Source organism: Pungitius pungitius, chromosome 21, assembly GCF_949316345.1.
Source record: "Pungitius pungitius chromosome 21, fPunPun2.1, whole genome shotgun sequence".
NCBI lineage: Eukaryota > Metazoa > Chordata > Actinopteri > Perciformes > Gasterosteidae > Pungitius > Pungitius pungitius.
Genome location: NC_084920.1, coordinates 8,305,489 through 8,329,354, shown reverse-complemented (window position 1 = coordinate 8,329,354; position 23,866 = coordinate 8,305,489). Strand labels below are relative to the sequence as shown.

Here is a 23,866-nt window from a genome sequence, read left to right as displayed (position 1 = left end):
GCGGTCAACTGGGGGGGGGTGCTAGCGGTTTTCTTTGCAGCGCCAGTCTCATCGTCTAAGCGCTGCGCTCGACTTCAAGGTGTAACTTTTATTATTGTTCGGTCTGAAACGGCGCGCCCAGTGACGGATGGTGGAGCAATATTGTTGTTCGGGTGGAAACCGGGAGAAATTCGGGAGAAAGGTTGGTCCGGGAAATATTGGGAGGGTTGACATGTCTGGTCATCGCAGCCTTGGACCATCAGCAGCACAAACTTGTTTTGCCGACCGCAGCAGAGTGGGATAAACTGCAGAGGCTCGAGACCCTTCTAGAGCGATGCAGGGAAATCAGTCTGTAACTTATCAAATAACATTGATTTGATTATTTTCTGGAATGAATTAAACCAAGTCAAATATCAATAAACTGTATTTATGTAAAAAAAAAATAATGATGATAATGTATCTGTGTCCTGTTATTTCTCTTTAGTATGCATTTCAGAAAGAAAAAATGGTTAGGATTAGGGTGTAATTGCAAATAGTGATTAATCCACTGAAAATTCTAATGATTACAATTTTTAATCATTTGACAGCCCTAATTTAAACGTGATAAAAAGGTCAAAACTTAGAACTCATCAGGTTGTAAGCCTTTTTAGACACTGTCTACTGATGCATTTCATCATGTTGGCCGTTGTATGTCTTCAGCAAAAAGATTTAAACGTGATTAAAAGGTCAAAACTTAGAACTCATCAGGTTGTAAGCCTTTTTAGACACTATTGTCACGAGGCAAGGGCGCTGGTGCAGGCCGACAGGGTTTAAGGACTCAGGCGCAGGGTTCTTACAAATAAGTGTTCTTTATTAGTACTCACAAAGCGTGCTCCAACGTAAGTCTGACAGGGATCAATGACGCGACCGGGGACCACAGGCACACGGGGCTTAAATACACAAGGAAGGTGCAGGTGATGGGAAACAGGTGGAAACACTCAGACAATCACAGGACAAGGCAGGAAGTGAAGTTAACCCAGGACCACAAAGAACATGAAACTTCAAACTAAAACAGGAAGAGAGACCAAACCGTGACAACTGTCAACTGATGCATTCCATCATGTTGGCCGTTGTATGTCTTCAGCAAAATGCTTTAAAAGTGATAAAAATGTCAAAACTTAGTTTGAAAACATCAGGTTTTAAATCTATTTAGATACCATAATAGCAACATTAAACTAATCTTTGTCCATTCCTGACGTAAACGGTTGAGGAAAACACTATCAACTGATGCATTCTACCATGTTGTCCGTTTTATGCCTTTTCTCCCTTAGCAAAAATATTTAAACGTGAAAAAAAGGTCAAAACTTAGTTTGAAAACATTAGGTTTTAATCTAGATACCATAATAGCAACATGAAACTAATCTTTGTCCATTCCTGACGTAAAAGGTTAAGGAAAACACTCAACTGATGCATTCTTCCATGTTGTCCATTTTATGCCTTTTCTCCTTCAGCAAAAAGCTTTCAACGTTATAAAAAGTTTGAACACATTAGGTTGTAAACCTTTTTAGATACTTGTCCGATCCTGATGTAATAGGTGGATGACAACACTGTCAACTGTTGCATTCTTACATTATGTCTGTTTTATGCCTTTTGTTCGGTTCTTTAAGAATCTCTCCATCGAACGGGGCATTAGGAGAGGACACGTTATGATTCGTTGTGTTTTTTTATTTAAACTGATTGATTTTACACAAACAGCTGATTAGTCCACAAATAGGTTATAAACCTGTATAAATAGAAAGGCTAAACAACAATATTAGCCACATACAAAATATACCATCAATTCTGAACATAATAGAATATAAATTTCAATATAGTCAGTATTTAATATTATAAATATAATATACTTAGTGTTTAAACTGAATGACAACCACATATCTCTAAACACAGAAATGCACATCAATGTTACACATTAAACTAATAGGCCCAAACCACTAGTCTAAAGTGAATACAACGAGTGTAGTTTTAAATAGCGACGCTGGGCATAGCAATCCATTACCATTGTAAAACGATTGACTACATTACCCATCCAGCACCGGAACCAGGAAGTATTTCGTGGGACAGTGGCCCTGGCCACATTCTGGGATGCATTCTGGGATATTTGGCTCTCACAAGAACAGACGAGCCTGCTCCGATGCATCCCGGTAAAATGGGCGGGGCGAGTCACATCCGGGTATTATGACCGTTTTCGGCCAGATGCGGACTTTAGAATTGGAACAGTACTCGGGCTGCGACTGATGACGTTTCATGAGTCCACGAGAACAAAAGTCCAGAGAAGAACGCATATTGAGAACATGAAACCCACCCGAAAATTCGCGAAAAGTTGATTATGTCACCGGATGATTTAACTCTTAAAACGGCGCTGGAAATAGCCTTACAAATCGTCACAACTAGCTCCCCGCGGTTTCTCTCAGCCCGCCTTAACACAGCATGTGGAGGATCCCGAGCGCGCACTTAGCCCTGCATCATGCGACACGGAACCAGGAATTAACTACACAGCACGCACACGTAGCCAGCCACGTCAAAGGTGTGGCAACTGTGGCTCCTCTACGCATATGAGCAGAGCCCCAACATGCCCGGCCAGGGGACAAGTATGCCAGTGCTGCGGGAAAGACAACCACTTCGCTAAAGTCTGTCGCTCTGCACCGGCTGCGGTCGGCCCACGGACAGGCCCACGACAGGCTGGGGCAAGCTCGTCAGCCCCAACACCCATACACTCGGTCAGCTCTGCACGTGTGTCCTTCAAGACGTGCACAGTGGATCTAGATGGGGTCTGTGTACCATTACTGCTGGATACCGGAGTGGCTTTATCTCTTCTCAACTGGTCCACAGTCAAGCGCTTCCTGCCCCACATCGCGCTGCAGGCGCCTTCGGCTGTTCTCCATGGATATGGTAATTGAAAGATCGACTTAGTGGCCTCTCTCAGCTGTTCGGTGCCCCATGGCAACAAATCCTTGGCTACCTTCACCTTCCAAGTGGCGCGGCATGGAGCTAACCTCATGGGGCTGGAACTCATCACCAGCTTGGGTTTCACGTTCATGGACAGCTGTGGAGCAACGATTCTCCACGTCAGCTCATCATGGGAACAGCAATGGCCAGCATTCTTTTCGGGCCTAGGCTGCATCTCAACTTTCACCCATCAACCTCTCTTCACAAGGACGTCCACCCGGTCATACAACCTCTCCGCCACATTCCCCTGGCACTACACGACGACGTCACAGCAGAGCTGACAAAGCTGTTGGAAATCGGCATCATTGAACCAGTCAACGCCTCGCCCTGGATCTCTAATTTGGTCATTGCGAAGTCAGGTGGTTTGCGGGTGTGTGTGGACCTGAGGGCGGTGAACAAGGCTGTTGTGCCCGACAAATACCCGCTGCCCACGGCAGAGGAACTGACTTTTCAGTTTTACGGCTCCAAGGTCTTTTCTAAGCTCGACCTCCGCCATGGCTACCTGCAGGTACCTCTGCACCCAGAAAGCCGTAACCTCACTGCTTTTGTCACACACACAGGCGTCTTCCGCTACACCAGGGTACAGTTTGGTCTACTCTCCGCCTCTAGCTGCTTCCAGAAAATAATGTCCACCATCTTCGCGGGCATACCAGGGGTGGTGATATTCCTGGACGACATAGTGGTGCACGGATCAACGCCTGCCATCCACGACCAACGGCTCACACGGGTGCTCGACACACTGGCCTCCCATGCCCTCACACTGAATGGGCAGAAATGTATTTTCTCTGCGTCCGAGTTGGAGTTTGTGGGGTTTTGTCTGACCGCGGAAGGCCTCAGTCCACTTCATTCTAACGTGGAGGCTATTCAACTGCTCCCCATGCCCTCCAGCCCTGCCCAAATTGCCTCCTTTTTGGGCATGACCGCCTATTACTTGTGTTTTCTTCCCCAGTATTCGTCCACCACTGCCCCTCTCAGGTTGCTCCTCGAAAAAGACGCCCAATGGGCATGGACCCCTGCCTGCGAAGATGCGGTCGTGCAGCTGAAGGCCCAGCTCATGTATGTGTACGGCCGTTCATTCACATTACGCACGGACCACCAATCGCTTAAAGCGCTGCTCGCCACATCTGGTTCCGGGCACAGGCCTCTGCGCATCCACTGGTGGTATGAGAGACTTCACCAGTACAACTTCACGCTGCAGTTCACACCGGGACTGAATGTGAATGTGAGAATGTGGTGGCAGACTTACTATCACGCACCACGCCACCGTTAGCTGGGGACCCGACTCCAGACTACACCGACCTGGACCTCATTCAGCTCTTCCACTCCCCCCTCGAGGCAATAGTGTCCCTTCAGGAACTGCAACAGGCCTCCGAACAGGACCCAGTGCTCTCACAGCTTCGCGCATTCATCCACTCCGGGTGGCCTCCAGCCTCTGGCCTACCAGACAGTCTGGTGCCTTTCCACCGGTTTAAAGGGGTTACGACCATTGCGTTGCAAGGGGCCATCGCACAGCCTTACAGGCACGTGTCCTGTCCATGGCTCATGAAGGTCACCTGGGCATTGTCAAGGTCAAGCAGCGCTGCCGGAAAGTGGTCTGGTGGCCAGGAATAGATGGAGATGTGGGGGCTATGGTAAGAGACTGCACAGCCTGCTTGGTGAGTGGAAAGACTGGCCCCTCTCCAGCTCCTCCCCTTCAGCCACTGCAGTGGCCAGCTGGGCATTGGGAGCACATCCAAATGGACATTTGTGGTGAGCTCCGTGGCGTCCCGCATCACCAACGATTCCTCATCGTGGCCTACGACCTGCACTCTAAGTGGCCCGAGGCAGTCTCTACAGGGTCGGTCACCACACAGGCGGTCATCGACTTTCTGGAGGCGCTTTTTGCTCGTTGGGGCATGCCCACGACGATCACCACAGACAATGGGCCGCAATTCACCTCTGGGGAGTTCACAACTTTTCTGAGTGAGCGGGGAATCAGACACATACGCACAGCCTTCTATAACCCTCAAGCGAATGGGGGTGTGGAACGCATGAACCAGATGCTGAAAAATGGTCTCAGAGCCCACTTAGCAGAGGGGTTTCAATTCTCAACAGCACTCCGGCGGACCCTGCTGCACTACCGAGCTGCTCAACACACCACAACAGACCGCTCACCAGCCCATCTGATGTTGGGGCACGAGCTGTCACTACCCCTGGACCGCCTGCGTGTTCCCGCTCGCCTGACGTCACAGGGGGCCCAGCGAGAAACAACAGATCAGCTACGCGACCGAGTCGCAGCACGACAGCAGGCAACTAAACCGCTTTGACCGGTCCCACAGGGCCAAACACCCAGCTTGCACCGTTTTAGACTGGGTCCGGAGGCCCACACGGGGCCATAAGCTCTTATCGTTCTGGTCAGCGCCTCTTCAGGTGACTGAGCAACTGGGACCTGCCACCTTTCGCCTTTCAGATGGAACGCGGTGGCATGCACGCCGCCTGCGCAAAGTGGGCCAACCTACCGCGGCAGACCTGGAAGCCAGCCGAGACCCTGATCCGGACTCTGGAGGCTCAGTAAATCCTGCAGCACGACCAGTCCGCGCCCGCACCAAACCGAGCTACCTCAGGGACTATGTTACAGATTATCCCTACGCTGACCATTGCATTGTATTTTGCAGGTTCAACCTCATCCACACCGTTCCAGTTATTTCAGTCCAGGGTTCTAAGGCACTTAAAAGTTGAAAATAGTCCTGTAATGATATGGACTGAAGTCATTAACAATGTATTCTGAACGATACCTAATATGGATTCTTCATTCATGTAATGTGTTATTTGTTTTATATTTCACTCAGGGATGCGAGTTAGATCTCTCCTGGAGAGGGGGGGGGGAATGTTATGTCTCCACGACAGGGTTTTACAGCATGCCATACGTTGATATCATGCCTTTACTTTGATAGGACGATGACATGTTTCCGGTTGGCGCCTAAGTTAAGATGAGTTGAAGTAAACAACAGAAACGTTACAGTCTCCTGATTCCTGTGTTGTTTTCACACACAACAGGCAGGAAGCAGCCTGCCTTGCCGCCGAATAAGCTTTGCCCACCACCGTAGAGGTAGTCCTCAAAGGCTTGGTGGGCAATGCCGGTGTCCTAAACGGCGCAGCCGCGGGAGATAAATGACTCGCCAGTACCTCTTCCGCGACCGGCATGCTCCCGTAAGCGTACCGTTTAGCCTCAGCCACGGATGAGTAGAGTGAAGTACGCGGGTTATATACGCGACGCCGGGACGGATTTCACACGTGCTTCATGACGCGGTCAGGCAAGGGCGTTCCCACAACGTTTTCACGCAGCTTGAGTTCCCTGATAGGGAACCAAGGTTAAGATGGGATTCACAGAGTTACTTTGTTTGAGACTGTCCTCCTTTACACAGCTGCAAAAGACAACTTTTGGATCTCCCTTTTCTTGTCACATTACTTCAATACAGACAATAATCACTCGTTTGGAATAAGACTAACATATTTTACCATTACATTATGTCATAACTACTGTACACATTAACACCCTGTCATGATGTAATGTTAAAACTTGAGGCTGGATGCTAATTGCGGTCCTATATGGATTTCTCCCAATTTTCTTCCCAAAGAGGGTTTTTTAGAATTTCTCCTCCTGTCAGGTATTAGTTGAGCAACTGGATGCATCCAGCCGAGTGAGGCAAATATCTTGAGTATTACACCACATAAACGGTGTTAAACATTACGAAGAACTGTGACCTTTTATGTGTTGTATTTGAAGTGTACTAGTTATAAGATGAAGACAAACTATGTATGCAATCTTATATTCACTATTTGAGGCATAAAGGCAAATGTATCTAAATTGAAGGAAGAGACACTTGAGTCTTTTGGGTGCATTTGAATGTCATTGGCTTCTCCTTCAAACTCTCCAAACCTGCTTCTTGAAACAAATCCCTGGAGATACTCGCGTGAGTTCCAGATTCATAATTTATTAGTTTTTGCGATTAGTTGATATGGTGTTAAATAGGATGAAAGGTCATGGTGTGTGTGTTTTTTTAAGTGTGTCCCCGTGCAGTGACAGAGGAAGGCTGCACTTTCCTGGCATCAGCTTTGAACCCGAGATACAACCACTCGGGTTGGGCGTGCAGCTTCTGTCTGCTCCGATGGTAGACCCACAACGCAGCCTTCAGAAACTAGGTAGTTTTCCGGTTCCCAGAGCCTTACAGGGTCGGTTCATCCGGATAACTGAAGTACTCACATCCACCTCTAGATGCATCAGGTCATGCAGACAGTTTGGGGTTTATTGGCTTCTGCTTTGTACAGCAATATCAAAAGAATGTAAACTATGCATCCATGTTTTGTATTAAAGACACAAGAACAACCAGAAAAGGTTTAAAACATGTGGAGTTTCACTTTAAACAATCATTTTTATTAGCAGTCCCAACAGGCAATGAAAAAAAACTGCGATTACACAGGAGACGATAGACCAATTAAAGTCAGTGAACATAAAGACGGAACAGAGGGCTAAACACACCCACCCGAAAAACAAGTCACATTGTTAAAGAAAAATAAGGGCAAGTGATGAAGAGAGAAATGAATCTCACGGGTAGTGTATGTAGGTATGCGTGTGTTGGCTGATCCCTCTGTTCCTCAGCAGAAATTCACCAGGACCTCCACACGCACACATATTTCAAAAGCCGTTCAAGGTGTCTTCTATTCGGTAAAAGCCCAGATTTTATATTTTGGCTACTTGTGCCCGAGGAACCATCAACGAACCACAGCTGTTCAAGCAGGTCTTTAAAATGGTTATTTTCTAAATTCTGTACAGATTATATATTTTATTTACACACTGAATAGTAAATAAAATTTGCAAACCTTAACTTATGTCCATTTATCAGACATCTTTAATACATTTTCTTATTCATACAAAGTCTGCAGCACTGCACATAACATGCAGAACCATCCACAACGAACCATGGAAGAAGTTCACACGGGTCATTTCTTTTTGTGTTGTGTCAAGCCTCTTTCATTCCAGCTGCATACACTTTAAACCAATGAAAGCTTCATCTCACGACAGCAACTTCATCTGCGACCCCCTGAGCCAGATGTCTGCTTTGTTAACCGAAACTCAAAACAAGATTTGAGTCAAATCTGCTTGAGTTAACCAATAACACACATCATGGATGATTGGCGCAGCATGGGGAAGGGGGGGGGGACTAAGGCCATGATTAAAGGGGAGAAGAGGCATGACAACAAACATATTTAATCCTATTTATGTCTTGCTAAGTCAATCTCCTTTCATTCTATTGGGATTCAATCATTAAAATGGTTTGCTATCGGAGGGTAATGCACTCAAAAACAGACTTTCAGTGCTTGTAATACAGACAGCAGTCTGCTGCATTCACAATTGCTCACTGCGGTATGTACATTACCCTTCCTCGCCCGTTACTTTTCTTCGTGCTGTGATGGACCGGTTGATTCGAGGCAGAGTAAAGCTCTAATAACATCAGACTCTATATCACTCTCACTGACACACACACACACACAAACACAATGTGCCAACTGGTTGATCAGACAGACAGCTTTCGTTTATTAGGTAAAAAAGAAAAAAGATAAAGCGCTTTCTTTCACTAGGAAGGGTCAACTGAGTGAGAGGATCATACAGGTGAAGGTGGGTTCTATAGGCCTAGCTGAGAAGCTGGCGGATCTCCTTGTGCATGTGACACAAGAAGTCCACGTATGACGCTCCCCCGCTGGCGCTCTTGTCCTCAACCAGGAAGTGCCTGAATATCATCTCGGATTTGTCTTCCTGTTTCACCACCATCAGCTGCAAACAGTGGGGCAGACAAGTGTGAGAGCAAGCTTGCCGGGGGGGGGGGAGATGTGTCCGTACAATTGAGCATGAAAAACAAGCGCTAACAATTAATTCCTTCACTGATTAATCATGTATCTTCTCAGTAAATGTTCAGATTAATAATAATACAACTAAAAAAAAGTTTGCTGTAGAAAGTCATATTCTTAGTGAAGCACCAGGAAAATAATTGCTGAGCTATGGATAGATACTCACATCCTACTAGTGGAGGCGTATTGCTTAGGGAAGTGAAGCAGACTCAAACACATCACAAGGGGGATTAAAGAAAGAGAAGCTTACCTTCATGTATCGTGATCTCTGCGCTCTGAACATCTCAATGATTTCTCTGAGTCTCTGAGAGAACGGGTTATCCAGCACTGGCAGACTTGTCTGGAAAAGAAATGTTATGAGTTGTGCGTTTACCTTTATCACATGACTAAACTCAAGTACCACAAAGGCAGAGGTAATTGGGAATAAGCACTGTGAGTGTTGCGGTGCGTAAAGAAAAAGCGAGGCAGCATTGCAGTAGTGCTTCCTCTCACCAAGCTCGGGTCGATCTGGCTGAAGCTCGGTGTGCCGAAGATGTTGAGCAGCAACTCCTGCTGAGCGTTGGCTCCCACCCACAGAAAGAGGTGGAGCCCCGTCTCCAGGATGTATACCCCGCCTTTAGACAGCCTCTCCTCAGAGTCCCTCACCGCCACAGGCAGCGAGCCGCTCTCTATCTTGGTCTGAAAGTTACACCGTTACAGGAATGTGTTTAATGACAGGAGGTGAACAGAGACTTGAGGGAGCGAAGCGCAAAGGCGTATTCTCTTCTGGCCACCCTGGTAAATATAAAAACGTGTTGTGTTAATTTCACATGGCCTCTTTTTGCAAAACGAGCAGCTTCTTAGCTGACAACACCACGGCGGTCAGCTCAACTGTTGAGTCAGAAGCAGGCTTAATGTGACAAGATTTCATCGCTGCAGAAATCTTGACCCGAATTGCGAGGCACAGCGTTGGCCAGCAAGCCCATGGTCCTAAAAGATCACATCCCAAGTACGATAAAAGAGCTGTGAGTTGTTCTCCTGAGTCTACATTTCACATCTGAGGTTCTCCTGTTTGATCAACACGACCATGGTGCCCCATTTAAAACAGGATTTGACACATTCTCACGCAACTGGAAATATGTTGTCAATAGTGGGTCAGTACGTCAGGCTTTGCGTGGCCTCACCAGCGGCAGCAGGCGCGGGTAGAAGAACACGTGGCTCTCGGACACGTCCATGCAGCTGATCAACTGCCTCAGGTAAGACCGGTCGTCCAGCGAGGTGTCGGCCCCCGGCATCAGGACATCACTCTTCAGCACGCAGTTCAAATACACCGGTAGCAGCTTCATGCACTCTGGGAGGATCAGCTGGAGAACACACACAGGTACAGTTAAGGATAACACCTGCTGGGTCCTTATACAAATACCTCTGCACATATTTCTATTTATAGGTGCACTTCTTCAATAAAACCAAATATCAGCCTGAGACATTTGGATATCTAGCGATCTGAGCCTGATCGTTGCATAACATCAATAACAATGACGCTGAAATGTACGAAATGACAATGTGGTTCAGGCTGGGTTCTCCGTACCTGACCAGCTGATGAGGGGCTTGCACAGTTCTTTCGGTAGCAGGCCAGAATCTGAGCGCACTGGTTGACCAGAGTGTCCCTCACTGCCTTGGTGGGGCTGTTCAGGAGGCCACGGAAAGCTGCGACACACAAAAAACACCGGATTACACGCCGCATTACACTGAGCTTGGAAAGGGAACCCTCACAGCAGCGAGTTATCAAGAACAGGTGCAGCTTTCTACTGGAGCCGATGGGCTTTCGCGTGACGCTATCTTTGGAAAGTGTGACTATTCGGCCTCTCGCACCTCATGCAGACTTTTAAAAGCACAATGCTGAATGTATAATTCATTGATATTGTGAGGTCCTCCATAGCCTGACAATGAACAACAGCAGGGACAATCTTTTGCCAAGTGAGCCGGCCCTCACCGTATTTGGACAAGAAGTTGATGATTGTATCGGTCTCGCAATTGCGGTAGAGGTCGGCCAGCTGGGCGCAGCAGTTGACTGCCATATTGTGCACGCGGAGGCGCCTCTGGCCGCTGCAGCTGGTGTACAGCACGGCGCACTGTGGGGCAAACATACGGGACGCCACAGTTACGACTGGGTCGTGTCTGATTTGGAAGCTACAAATAAAATGCGTCTCCCCTCCTGAAAGGACTTCTCTGCTGCGCACAGACCTGCATGAGGGCCCCAGTCTCCTCGCTGAGCTTGTCGTCGTGTTTGAACTCGACGGTGACGGCCTTGTCACAGTCCAGGCCCGCCAGCTCCACGTCTGTGGTGTTACTCATGAAGAAGGAGCCATAGAAGTCTGTCGCCCGGATACCTGAGGGGAGGGGGAGGAGGGCTCATGAAGCTACTTAGCGCTTATTTCTCGGCATGTCTTTATTTATTTGTCCCGGTCATCAGCCTCACCTGTGCTGGTTCGCACCCTCATGACGGCATCAAAGCCCACAAGTTTCTGAACGTCCCGTCTGAGGTCGTTGAGGAACCGCTCCCTGTCAGACTGAGCCTGGGATTAAGACATCACACATAGAGGCAACACGTTACCCGATAGTGATATTTCAGCAAAGTATATAGAGAAATACATTAGATAATGGTGGCCCAAAATGAATCAACAGAAGACTTAAGGGGAGGAAGCAGAGTGACTCCCTCTCTCTCTCTCACCTGGAAGTAGGTATATTTGTAGACGGACCCTCCAGTGGAGACAGGGACCACCCCTAACGTGGTAACATCCACATACTGGTTGGGGAAGAGGAAGAGATCCACACAGCAGCCCTGTGCTACACACTCCTTAGCCAGGGTGTTGTAGAAAGCCACCTGGGGCTGAAACAGAGACTGAAGAGGACACAGTCAGTCAGGAGCTGATTTGTTTCCCCAAATAAACAACAGACTAAAAATTCCGCCTCAAACAGCTAATAATGGCGCATTTCCACCGAGCGGTACGGTATGGTGCGGGTTGGGTCGGTACGTGTCTGTTAACCATGATTTGGCGAGCGTTTCCACTGCCAACAGTACCCTTACTTGATAGGCGTGGTGCGAAAACTGAAAGCTAACCGCAAACAACAATGGAGGACATACAGCCAATCCTGTTCTTGCTTCTCGATATGTGGCTGTTAAAAGTAAATGCTGCGCGGCGACATTATTGCGACGGTGTTGTAGTTTAAAAATGGCGCCTTGTATGTTGTCTTTCCCCTTGTGGCACGCGCAAATGACGACACTCTTTCAACCAATCATCGTTCTGCAGTGAGTCTAGCGCCACCCTTTAGTACCAAACAACTGTGCCAGGTACCCCAACGGAAGGATACCCAAAAAGTGGTACGGTACAGTGCGGATTTTTTGTACTTTTCTCAACTTTTGGCAGTGGAGACACAAATAAAAGGGTACCGACCCAACCCGTACCGTACCGCTCGGTGGAAACGCGCCATAAGGTACGATTTGCTACACTGGTGTCTACCTTCTCCTTATCAGTCCCAATCAGCTTCTTGTCTTCTCGGTTCTTTAGTTTTCCAGGAGCCTCCGCAATGGGCAGAGATGTGTGAAACACAAACAGCTTCCCTGAGCAGTCTGCGGCCTGAGGAAGTGGCACACAGCAACATGTAAGATTCGGCCCCACATATTTCTTTTACAGGATTGCAAACTCTCGAGGACTCACTTTGACATTTCGCTTTTCAGTTCTTAAAGGATGCCAGTTTTTTTTTTTTTTATCTCAGATGAAGTAAACTTGTCACCTCAGGCATCTTTACAACAAGAAATATCACACTTCATCAACCCCTTTTAACTCATGGGTTTGCAAGTGTTTTACTGGGGAGCAACTCATTCAACACGTTGTACGACCTCAAAGATACTTTGGTTAGTAACACTGGATGTGCATTTAAATGTAAGAGGTACCACATGGTTACCTTGAGTGCCTCCAGTCCTGCCTGGATGACCGGTGCAAACACAGTCTCCGTCTCCCTGGTTTCTGCAAACATCTCTGGGATCTGATCCAGTAAACTGGAAAAAACAAACTATGCGTCATTAAAACGGATCCTTTTGTCTGTACTTACACACCTCATGTATTTGTTTACGTGTGTGTTTTTTCTTTTTGTTTTGTTCTCCCACCTCTCGATAACTAGCCGGCTCTCATTTACGTTGACCAGGAAGCCGTCGAGCAGAGGTACGAACATGTCTGACACATCGGACACCACCAGCATCTGGGGCTGGGCCAGGCTCGCCTTGACGTTATAGAAGTGCAAAACCTTGTTGTAGGTGACGAAGCCCACCCGCACCACAGAGTCCATCTCTGGGTTCTCCCTGTAAGCATAATAGTAGAAAGTAAACACTAAAGTATAGTCACATTTGTTCTACAATATCAATTGCAAATGCTTTCCTCATTCATCCTTGACTTCAAGATTTAATTGAACAAAAAGGTAATATATTTGATATTATATAAGCAAAGAAGTTTTGCTTTTCCTGACCTAACAAAAAAAGGAGCGTTTAAACTAACTTTTAGAAGGAAATGTTCCTCCTTCCGTTACCACTCAGATTCTCTCTGCTTCCTCCCTTTCTAATCATTTACTGCTTACACGGCTCTCCCTTTTCTACTACTTCCTTCCCTCTCCAGCCCTTGTGTTTTTCCCTCTGTGTGTGTGTGTGTGCGCACCTGGGCAAGTAGTCTAGGAGGCTCTTGAGTTCCTGGCAGACAATGTTGACCATGCCACTCTTCACAGCGTTGTAGGACACATCAATAAGGAAGATGAAGGCTGGAGGCTGAGGAATCTTGTTGTTCTGTTAGAGACGAGCAAATACTGTGAATTCCCTTACAATACCAAACCTCAGCTCTTGGAACAATAATCGTGGATGATTAATCCACTAGTCCAATGAGCTAAAAGGCTTCGATTCCTGCAGAGAGGGCTCACCTTACAGTAGTCGACAGTAGCCAGGAACTCGTAGCTGCCCAGCGAGAGCTCGGGCCTGTCATAGCAGTCCACCCGCTTACCAGTGTGGTCCAGATGCTGGAAATAATGTGGAGGCACTAAAAAGGAGAGGAGCATCAGAACAGTGAATTTTATAGAAAAATGCGCACACATACAAAAGAATGTTTTATTACACAAAGCCACACAAACTCACCCTCTGTGACGCAGCTGCAAAAGCCACACTGGAAGCGTCGACCACCCTCAATGAACTGCATGTATGGACACATGTAGGCCTTGCAGCGGTTGCAGCGGATCGGACCGCCCTCTCCATGGTCCACCAGGTATGGAGGCGTCTGACCAGAGAAAGGAATGAGGAGTCTCATTCCATAATCTGAATATCCGAAACTGACTTGATTCATTTCATCAACGAGGGAGACTTCATCTAAAAGCCTTACATGGAGCCAATCTAATGTAACCCTATTTTTCAAGCCAAAATGATGTAACGTAAACCTGCTGCGGATGGATATTAGTTGCACATGTGGCGAGTGCATGAAACAAGGTCATGCAGCCCCTCCCAAGCTTGTTGTTTTCCAGACAGATTATCCCACTAACGTTAGTCATCCTGTTTTAGTTAGTACAGACCAGGCACTGCAGGGAAATTATTGGTGAAAAAAAAACCCACTAATAGTGAAAAGCGGCTGCTTTAATTTATTACAGGGGAACATTTAATACTGCAAGGGTCAGCTATCAAAAGACATACTGGATAGAAAGAAAAATATATTTGCAAAAACAACATTGAATCAATTAATAGAATCTCATTGTAGGAAACAACCTCAACAGACAACATGCCAAGCTACCTATACTACCGCCTATAAAAAGGCTTACGGCATCCACGGAGGGGGGGAGGGTGGAGAAAGGAGGGGTTGGGGGTTGAGGGGAGGGTGTTTAGCTCTAACCTCGTCTGGCGGCAGGGTGGCGAGGGGCTTGATGACGGCGGCCAGGGGCACCTGAGACTGCTTGGCCATGTCGGCCGTGCAAGGCATGTTGTAAGCCGTGCAGCGCACGAACCTGGGACTGGCATTCCCTAAACACAGATTGTTCATTAATATCCACATTCACTTTTTTTAGGGGGCATTTGTGGCTCAGCAGAGAGCAGGGGTCATCCTTAAACTGGAGGACAGGCAGTTTGATGCTGATGGCACCTGATCGGTGGGTTAAAAGTGACCGTAAGGATCATTCTGTTATATCAGATCATCTGTTTGAAGTGAGTGGGACTGAAGGTCCTGTGACTTGGAACAGGGTTAAAGAACTTGCAAGTTACTCAACAGTCAGTGGTTTATAATGAAAATAGTTTATTTCCAATCTTCTGGGAAAGAAAAGTTGGACAGATGTTTGTGTAGGCTTTCAATTCAGAAAGAAAGAGATCTGCAATTCATATTGGCAGGTTCTGAAGATGCGTGTGAGATGCCTTCAGGTGCGTGTGTGTTCACAGGAAGCAGGACATACCTTGGTCTTTGACCTGGAAGCTGGTGGTAACGAGCGGTGGGGCCTGACCTCGGACTCCTGTGCTGAACGGCTCGGTGCTCTTGGCCTTGTCATCCTCTATTACCTGGATCTAAAGAGGCGTAATGGGGAGGAAAACATTTGTACAGGTTCACAGCATAAAGTAAAGTTTCAATACATTGTCCCCAAATCCCAGAGTCAAAAAGAGGAACACTGAACAGACATGCAGGAGATGACTTTCACATGACCCCCAGCGCGCGCACATCTGCCACTAATTATCGCACACTGAAAACCCATCAACATCTGTGGACAAGAGGAAATCATAGTCCTCATGACTAGTGACGTTCTCCTTGGAAAAGGCAGAATTTGTTAAGGCATGCCATTAATGCAAGGAATTGTGGGTAAGTTAAAACATTAGAGGCTAGCATGCAAGGCAGAGAGGTTTAACACTACTCTTAATTTCACGGAACCAACACAGGCTTACTCAAAGTCCAGATTAACCCCTGAACCAGTGAGATGGGTGTGTATGGAAGCAGGAATGACCAACACACGGTTGTGATGCAGTGCATATGGTGAAAGGTAACTGCCTTAAAACGAGTCTTGAATAGTCTGAGAAATGTTAAATAATCTGAAATTTTAAGACAAACGTGATTATAAAAAAGGAACATTTCATTGCTTTCTTTACAGCTTAGAAGATGCACCCGTTTCCAGTTTGTGTTCAAAGCTAATTAAACATGCATTTAAATAACAAAATGTTAAACTACATCTATTCCTTTAAACAAGCATGTACATCTGGGTTTTGTTTGGACTGAGTTTTATTTGGTCTTTAATGCTGGACTATACAAGATGCCCAAATGGCAAAAAAGGAAATACAGCATCAGTGTGTATTTCCAGTTGTTGTGGACATCACATTCGTGGATAGGACACTTGCTGTCCTGATGAGACACGCGACGACTAATTAACATAAACATGCAATATAAGTCTAACCTTATATTTTCTCCACAGCCTGTGCGCTGGGATTACTACTGACTTGAAGGGGTGGGAAGGATAGGTGAAGCTGTGGGTTGGTGCAAGCGGGCACAGCGAACAGGATGAAGCAGGAGAAGGAAGACACACGGGAAACTTACTGGGCTGGGGATAGCGTCTGGATCTATTCTATGTCTTGATTTCTGCACAGCCGGCATGTCAGACGCTTGCTTTACATTCAAAAGTTTGTCCAGCAAAATGTGCAGAACAGGACAAAATAAATCAATACAAAAGGAGTGAATATAAATTAATATTTGTTCAGAGTGTGTGAGAAGAGAAAACTCTGCATGTCTTTGCTGAGTAACAGGCAGCGTTGTTGTTATTCAGACAGAAGCTGAAGAAGATTGGATTAGTGAATATTTACTAATATATTGACACACATGCTGAGCAGCTGTAAATGTAAAGACCCCAAGACAAGGTTAAAGTTCAAACATATGAGACACGAGTTAGACACACAAATGACACAAGGTACGACTGCTGCAGTCATTACTCATTTATATAATCATTTAGGCATTCTGCAAAATCTATTTATCAATATTTATTGTTATATGCAGTTGTGAATTTGGGGTTCACTAATTGGATTTTTGTCTGAATATCAAGAAACAATCCCTATTTAGATACAATATTTATAGATAGAAAATAGATATCTGAACCTACACTCACCGGCCACTTTATTAGGTACCCCATGCAAGTAACGGGTTGGACCCCCTTTTGCCTTCAGAACTGCCTCAATTCTTCGTGGCATAGATTCAACAAGGTGCTGGAAGCATTCCTCAGGGAGTTTGGTCCATATTGACATGATGGCATCACACAGTTGCCGCAGATTTGTCGGCTGCACATCCATGATGCGAATCTCCCGTTCCACCACATCCCAAAGATGCTCTATTGGATTGAGATCTGGTGATTGTGGAGGCCATTTGAGTAGAGCGAACTCATTGTCATGTTCAAGAAACCAGTCTGAGATGATTCCAGCTTTATGACATGGCGCATTATCCTGCTGAAAGTAGCCATCAGAAGTTGGGTACATTGTGGTCATAAAGGGATGGACATGGTCAGCAACAATACTCAGGTAGGCTGTGGCGTTGCAACGATGCTCAATTGGTACCAAGGGGCCCAAAGAGTGCCAAGAAAATATTCCCCACACCATGACACCACCACCACCAGCCTGAACCGTTGATACAAGGCAGGATGGATCCATGCTTTCATGTTGTAGACGCCAAATTCTGACCCTACCATCAGAATGTCGCAGCAGAAATCGAGACTCATCAGACCAGGCAACGTTTTTCCAATCTTCTATTGTCCAATTTCGATGAGCTTGTGCAAATTGTAGCCTCAGTTTCCTGTTCTTAGCTGAAAGGAGTGGCACCCGGTGTGGTCTTCTGCTGCTGTAGCCCATCTGCCTCAAAGTTCGACGTACTGTGCGTTCAGAGATGCTCTTATGCCCACCTTGGTTGTAACGGGTGGTTATTTGAGTCACTGTTGCCCTTCTATCAGCTCGAACCAGTCTGGCCATTCTCCTCTGACCTCTGGCATCAACAAGGCATTTCCGCCCACAGAACTGCCGTTCACTGGATGTTTTTTCTTTTTCGGACCATTCTCTGTAAACCCTAGAGATGGTTGTGCGTGAAAATCCCAGTAGATTAGCAGTTTCTGAAATACTCAGACCAGCCCTTCTGGCACCAACAATCATGCCACGTTCAAAGTCACTCAAATCACCTTTCTTCCCCATACTGATGCTCGGTTTGAACTGCAGGAGATTGTCTTGACAATGTCTTCATGCCTAGATGCACTGAGTTGCCGCCATGTGATTGGCTGCTTAGAAATTAAGTGTTAACGAGCAGTTGGACAGGTGTACCTAATAAAGTGGCCGGTGAGTGTATATGGCAGCATTATGACAAAAAATAAACATTAATAAAATCCACTAAAATATGCCCCAAACCGCACATGAGAGCATGAATAATAAAAGACATATGAATTCAACGGTGAAAGTCATAATTTTTGTAAAAATAAAAAAAAAAACTAAATTACAGAAATTGATGACAGAACCGGTTACACAATAATGTGAACCAGATGACAATAATGCGATCATTTGATAAATAAAATTCAATGTAATGACCACATATTGCCCAGCATGCTTACCAGTAGGGTTGGGTATCGAGAATCGATTGGAATCGGAACTAGCTTTGCGATTTACCCGGTATCGTTCAAAAGTTTAAAATTCGATTCCTAGTTTTGATTCTCAGTCCGCCGGCGCCGACCGGAAATATAAACCGCTGAACACCAACGAAGAAGCGTCCACCGGAAGCGCGATCGAACATGGATAGCGTGCGTCGGCGGTCCAAAGTGTGGTTACACTTTTCGAAACAAACCGAAAACTCGGCAAAAAACTCCCGGTTGTTGTGAATTTGTGACGCATCAGACCAGTGCGCGCGCGGGTGCCGGGTGGCCCGAGCGGAGCTGTCTTATCTGTTAAAATGAGCAGTGAGGCTGGCGCTGCAAAGAAAAAAAAGATTGTGCTAGCACTCCCCGCGTCGACCGCCAGCAGCCCCCCGTCAGCGAAAGTGTCCCTGATTTGAGGTTGGGAGAGTGGCGTTACATACAAAGATACATGTTTGTGGTCTTGCGTCTGCTTACCGGGCTCGGAATGGAATCCGGGTCGAGTCTTTTCTGCGCAGGGGGAGCAGGAGGAGGCGCTGGTGCAGGGGCCCCGAAGTTCTGTTGACTGGGATATGGACCTGCGTAGCCGGGCTGAGGGCCTCTCACCTGCCCGAACGCACCTGTACCCAAACAAGATAACGTGTTAGTGAAAATACGTTTCTTTTTCACTCCATGGCAGTGTCCTCACCATTCTGCTGAGCGGGGTATCCTCCCTGCATGCCTGACTGAGGTGCAGGCTGCTGCATGGGCCCAGGAGGCCCAGGCGGCAGGTGGTTGCTCTGGTCCACGGAAGTGGGAGGCATCTGAGCTCTTGGAGGCGGGGGACCCGAGTGGTAGGGAGATGGCTGGGATGGAGGGTGCTGCTGTTGGGGTGGCATGCGGCCCGGGTACGGCCCGGAGGGCATCGAGATTGGCTGATGAGACGGAAAAGAGCCCGGCTGAGAGGCGGGAGGAGTTTCTCGAGGTGGGAAGGAGCCCTGGGCGGCGGGAGGCGGGCCGGAGACAAAAGCTGGATGGCTGGCAGGTGGAGGTGCTGAGGAGAAGGGGGGCTGGGATGGAGCGAAAGACTGCTGTGACTGGGACACCAGGGGAGCAGGAGCTTGGCCCAGCGACGGCGCAGGACCCGAGTAGGAGGAGGGAGGAAAGGTTGGCTGGGAGGAAGGGGGTGGCGGCGCAGGAGAGGAGTACTGCTGTTGGGAGGTAGGGGGGAGAGAAGAGTTGAACGGCTGTTGTGAAGGAGCCGGCGGGCCTCTGTAGTATTGCTGAGGAGCTGCAGGGCCCCTCGGGGGCGGTGGCTGGGTTGGGGCCGAGGACGCCGGGGGAGGGGCTTCAGTGTAAGCGTGTGGAGGTGCCCCCGAGTAGGTGGTGTTCATGGGAGGCTGGGAGCTGTGCGGTGGTGCTGTGGAGAGAGCGACAGACAGAGGGATTATCTCCAGGCGACATTTACAGTCTTGTTACATCCATGTCGTTAAATCAAGTAAATAATTAAGGCTAAAATATAAATTCAACCACAATGTACCATATCCTGGTCCCGCAGGTGTTGGCGGTCCAGGGGTGATCTGCATGCCGGTCATCTGGTTAGTGACATGCTGCATTGAGGGTTGGGCCCCATAGTGCTGGGGATAGGAGGCTTGTGGCCCCGACAAGTTCACAGCTCCCTGGTTGTACAGCTGAGACGCAGCAGGCCTGGAAACACAGTTGTATTTCAACGTGTGCATCTGCACTGAAGGACAGTGAGCCAACTAGATGTCATGTAAATGCCAATAGCTGTTTTTTTTGTTATTGTGGTAGCGGATTAGAGAAATCTGGTTTCAAATCTACGGGTCTCCTGGTGAACGTCTATTTTGCAGCGGATAAATTTGAGAAGTGAAACCTGGAAAATCTGACTAAACTAATCCAAGCGAATCTCAAGTAGGAAATTTAATGTCTATGTTTGGACAAATAAGTAATTCTAGGATGCATTAAAGACTTTTTGTAGAGTTGTGCTTTACTATAAAAAACAACAATCAAAAGGTCTGAATATACTTCAGGGAATAACAATCAATCAACCCCTAATTACCTGGGTGGGGCCTGTGTCATAGGCAGGGGTCCATTCTGCATGTCCCCTTGACTGTGGCTGTACTGATTGTATACTTGGGGTGCGGAGACTGAAGGGGCTCCGGAGGCAGGAGGACCCCGGGTGCGACCTGAAAGGAAGGGACAGACGATTACACACATACCTGCGAAAAGGCAAATCTGGCACCGCCGAGAACAATCCTGAATTCATTACGCATCTTTGTACTGTGACAGGATTAGCACAGCGAGCTAAGCGCGGCTATGCGCCACCCAAGTGCATTTTTAGAACACACTGATTACATTTCAAGGTTTTTTAGCAGAGAGGTTTCAACCAGGTTGATTCTCTGATGAAGACTAATTAAAAATAAACACCAGAGGATAATTTTAGGATTTAAAATTTAACAAAACAACTGTCAGCTGGTCTTATTTTTTTTTATATTTTAAGACTCTAGACTTGAGAAACTGTGAGCCTAGGAGTTGGCAAATAAAAACGGGAGGGTGGGGCATAATCAATCGAGCAATGCCCGCAGGTACCGAGAATTCAATGTTAGCCGAGAGCATGTGGAGGGTGAAATTAATGAGTAAGAAAGACAGAAGAGGCAGTTACCTAGGTCGAGAGGAGAGGAGAGGTCAGAGACTGGGCTGGCAGCCACAGCCTTAGAGGGAACGCTTGTGAAAGGAGAATAACCTGAAAAACAAAGAGAGTAAAAGAGGGAAAATACAGAGAAATGTAGGAAAATGCTCGAAGCAACGTGAAGATATGAGAGGGCAGTCAAGATTCTGAGCAGGATGCAGAAGCTGTGTGAACAATCTCACAAGGCGAGAAACAGGTAGGACACTACAAGGTTACGTCCCCACGATGGCTTGCATAGCGCCAAAGGTTACCTATCAACCCCACCATACTCGGAAACAGTGTCTTACCTTGCGGAGGAGCCCCGGGCTGGTAGGCCGAGGCGGGGCCGTTGTAGGGGGCGCAGGGCGCTGGGTATCCCCCGTCCAGGGGCGCGTAGCCGGGTTGGCCGTAGCCAGGCTGGGGCTGGCCGTACGGAGAGGGCATTGGAGTGTGCTGGTTTACATTCATCCTCAGATCATCCCTAAATCTGAAGTGAAGACACAGACATAAAAAAGTACTCAATTTCTAGTTCATCCCGTTACCAGGCTAAAGAGATTTCATCACTGTGTCATTGGTTTATTAATTTCTGTTAGGCTAACAAAAAAGGCAAAGAATGGAAGGCAGCCCCCCAAAAACATACATGACCACGACCGAGGAAACAGAGGGTGCCGTCCCATTGTACAGGAAAGAAACGAGCAGGAGAATTAATGCAAAACACTTTAAGGTCCCGAAGTTCTCAAGTTCCAACAGTCACAAACAAGGCTTCCTAGTCACTTAATATTTCCTGGTTCAGTGACAACACCCATCTTGGCTTTCTATGTTTGACTTTGCCACACCTACGGTCTATGTTCCCTTCTGACCATTCAGTTTACACACACAGTAACAATGAGTGCTTTATGTGACATACACTGCTTAGAAAGACACAATGCCCATGCTGAAATAAGCACAGGTGACTCAAAGTCGAGCAAAAACTGAAATGAAGCTAGATGGACACCAACCATAAGACCAGTAACAGATGTTCCTCAGCAGTGAGGATGATAACAAGTGCCTGATACTCAATGGGGCAGTCGGGACATTGGCTTTGATTATTTACAACCTTTATGAGAGATGACGATCATCTAACAGCACACACACAGGTACGAGCAGGGCCTTTGAATTATTCAACGGTGTAGGTGGCACAACGAGAAACACAATCGCTGGAGACGCACGGCTATTAACTACGTGGGGCCTAGGTGAGGGACCCGCATCTGCTCCCTTGCCTGGGTTATGGGAACCGGGTTAGCAATTTCAGTCAAACAACTTAAGACAGCAACCCCAAAGCCGGGAATGGAGCTGGTTATCCGAGAATAGCAACCGTGTGTCAGAAAGGTCAACGCCAGCATCGTTAAAGGTGAAGAATTACAGCTGAAAAGTCGAGAAAAGCCAGGGAGCCTAGCGGTGTGCTAACGAGAGCAACCGCCGTGCCGCAATACAGCTGGCTAGCTTAGCTTACGGTAAGATGTTGAGAGTAACCCCCAAAAGGACAGAGCGTGGTTATCGTGGGGGATACTCTCGCCAAATTTGTAATGTTTTATTTTAAAAAGCTCTACATGCACAATAGAGTAAAGGTTTGACTGCTAACGTTAGCGACCATACAACTTGAATCGTGGTTGACAGCAGTAGTGGCTGAATCAGCTGTGACCAAATCGCCACAACCTGGGTGGGGGGGGGTAGCTAATGTTAGCATACTAGCGAAGCTAAGCTAGAAACCTCCAGCCATTTCACAGCGGCGCTAGCAGAGCGCTAGCCGTAGCTAGCATTAGCCAACGTAGCAAAACTCCAAACTCTGCTGCCAAGCCGGGCAGCGATTTCACACGTTAACTCGTTTCCAATCGAAACCCACCTGCGATGTCTTGTGAACGGCTATTCTCTGCTCGGGGCAAACGGTGGTACCCGGTGGGGGACAAACTGGAGACGATGTCGTCCCGAGATGTTCTCGCTAATCCCTTCTCGGTATCAGAAGCGGACATCCAGCGGAACTGCTCCGGCGAGGTGCCACGTCCACATCCGGGCCCCGCAGAGCGACTCCCCCCTCCACCCACTGCGGTCATGTGGACTGCATTTAAAAATAAAATGCACTTCTACTGGGGGCGTTACGGTAAAAGGGCTTTCAGCCTTAAAGGCACTAATCGCCCATCTATGAAGTGTCAAATCCCAATCTTTGAACGGTCCTTAAACCAGATCTAAGATGGGTAACACTCTGCTTTCAATTGATCCTATTTCACGTTGACCTCCTCCCTCCTCTATGTCAAGTAGTATAAAATCAGTTTTTATCAGATTATTATTAAAATCTGTTAGTATTTTTGCCATTATATTGGCCTTTTCTCATTTATTGAACTGTCTTTAAATCAGATACAAGCCGGGTAACACTCTTTTGACACTTGATCCTGTTTCACGTTGACCTCCTCTATCACCATGTAACGTTACTACTGTGTACAATGTAAAATATTACTGTGTACTTTTTGAGAAAATTGAAGGTAAAGTCATCCCGAATCCGCCAACGCCTGGTGTATACCCCCCTGGATCCTTACCGGAATGCAGTACGTCGCTCCTGGACCGGGGGAGGGTGTTGGAGGCCCGGCAACCCGCACCGACTGGCCCACCTCCATCAGCGGGCACTCCCGGCGATAGTGTCCGGGCTGCCCGCACCTCCAACATTCCTGCCCTGACAATTGAGGCGCT

General features: G+C 47.4%; 1 protein-coding gene across 4 annotated transcripts; it reads right to left on the bottom strand.

Moving 5' to 3' along the window:
- Nucleotides 1–7,351: 7,351 nt before the first annotated feature.
- Nucleotides 7,352–23,230, bottom strand: sec24c (SEC24 homolog C, COPII coat complex component). 4 transcript variants are annotated; one of them, XM_037463632.2, is made up of 25 exons: nt 23,028–23,230; nt 21,454–21,632; nt 21,140–21,220; nt 20,537–20,663; nt 19,997–20,163; nt 19,166–19,876; nt 18,955–19,097; nt 16,422–16,490; nt 15,298–15,406; nt 14,748–14,875; nt 14,006–14,144; nt 13,795–13,910; nt 13,539–13,663; nt 12,998–13,189; nt 12,796–12,889; nt 12,351–12,467; nt 11,561–11,731; nt 11,309–11,405; nt 11,074–11,219; nt 10,823–10,961; nt 10,418–10,536; nt 10,014–10,193; nt 9,343–9,528; nt 9,101–9,190; nt 7,352–8,776 (listed from the first exon to the last, which is right to left on the bottom strand). In XM_037463632.2, the coding sequence occupies exons 2-25, from the start codon at nt 21,611–21,613 to the stop codon at nt 8,636–8,638; spliced, it is 3,747 nt and encodes a 1,248-aa protein (XP_037319529.2). In that variant the 5' UTR covers nt 21,614–21,632; nt 23,028–23,230; the 3' UTR covers nt 7,352–8,635. The 4 variants fall into 4 exon arrangements, with proteins under 4 accessions (XP_037319529.2, XP_037319530.2, XP_037319531.2 ...); XM_037463633.2 differs by lacking the exon at nt 16,422–16,490; XM_037463634.2 differs by lacking the exon at nt 21,140–21,220.
- Nucleotides 23,231–23,866: the final 636 nt, after the last annotated feature.

Coding starts and splice junctions, on each gene's coding strand:
- sec24c (XM_037463632.2), bottom strand. CDS start 21,613: ATGAATGTAAACCAGCACACTCCAATGCCCTCTCCGTACGGCCAGCCC. Junction 21,221..21,453: donor GCCCGGGGCTCCTCCGCAAG/GTAAGACACTGT, acceptor TTTGTTTTTCAG/GTTATTCTCCTTTCACAAGC. Junction 12,890..12,997: donor AGCCGGCTAGTTATCGAGAG/GTGGGAGAACAA, acceptor TGTTTTTTCCAG/TTTACTGGATCAGATCCCAG.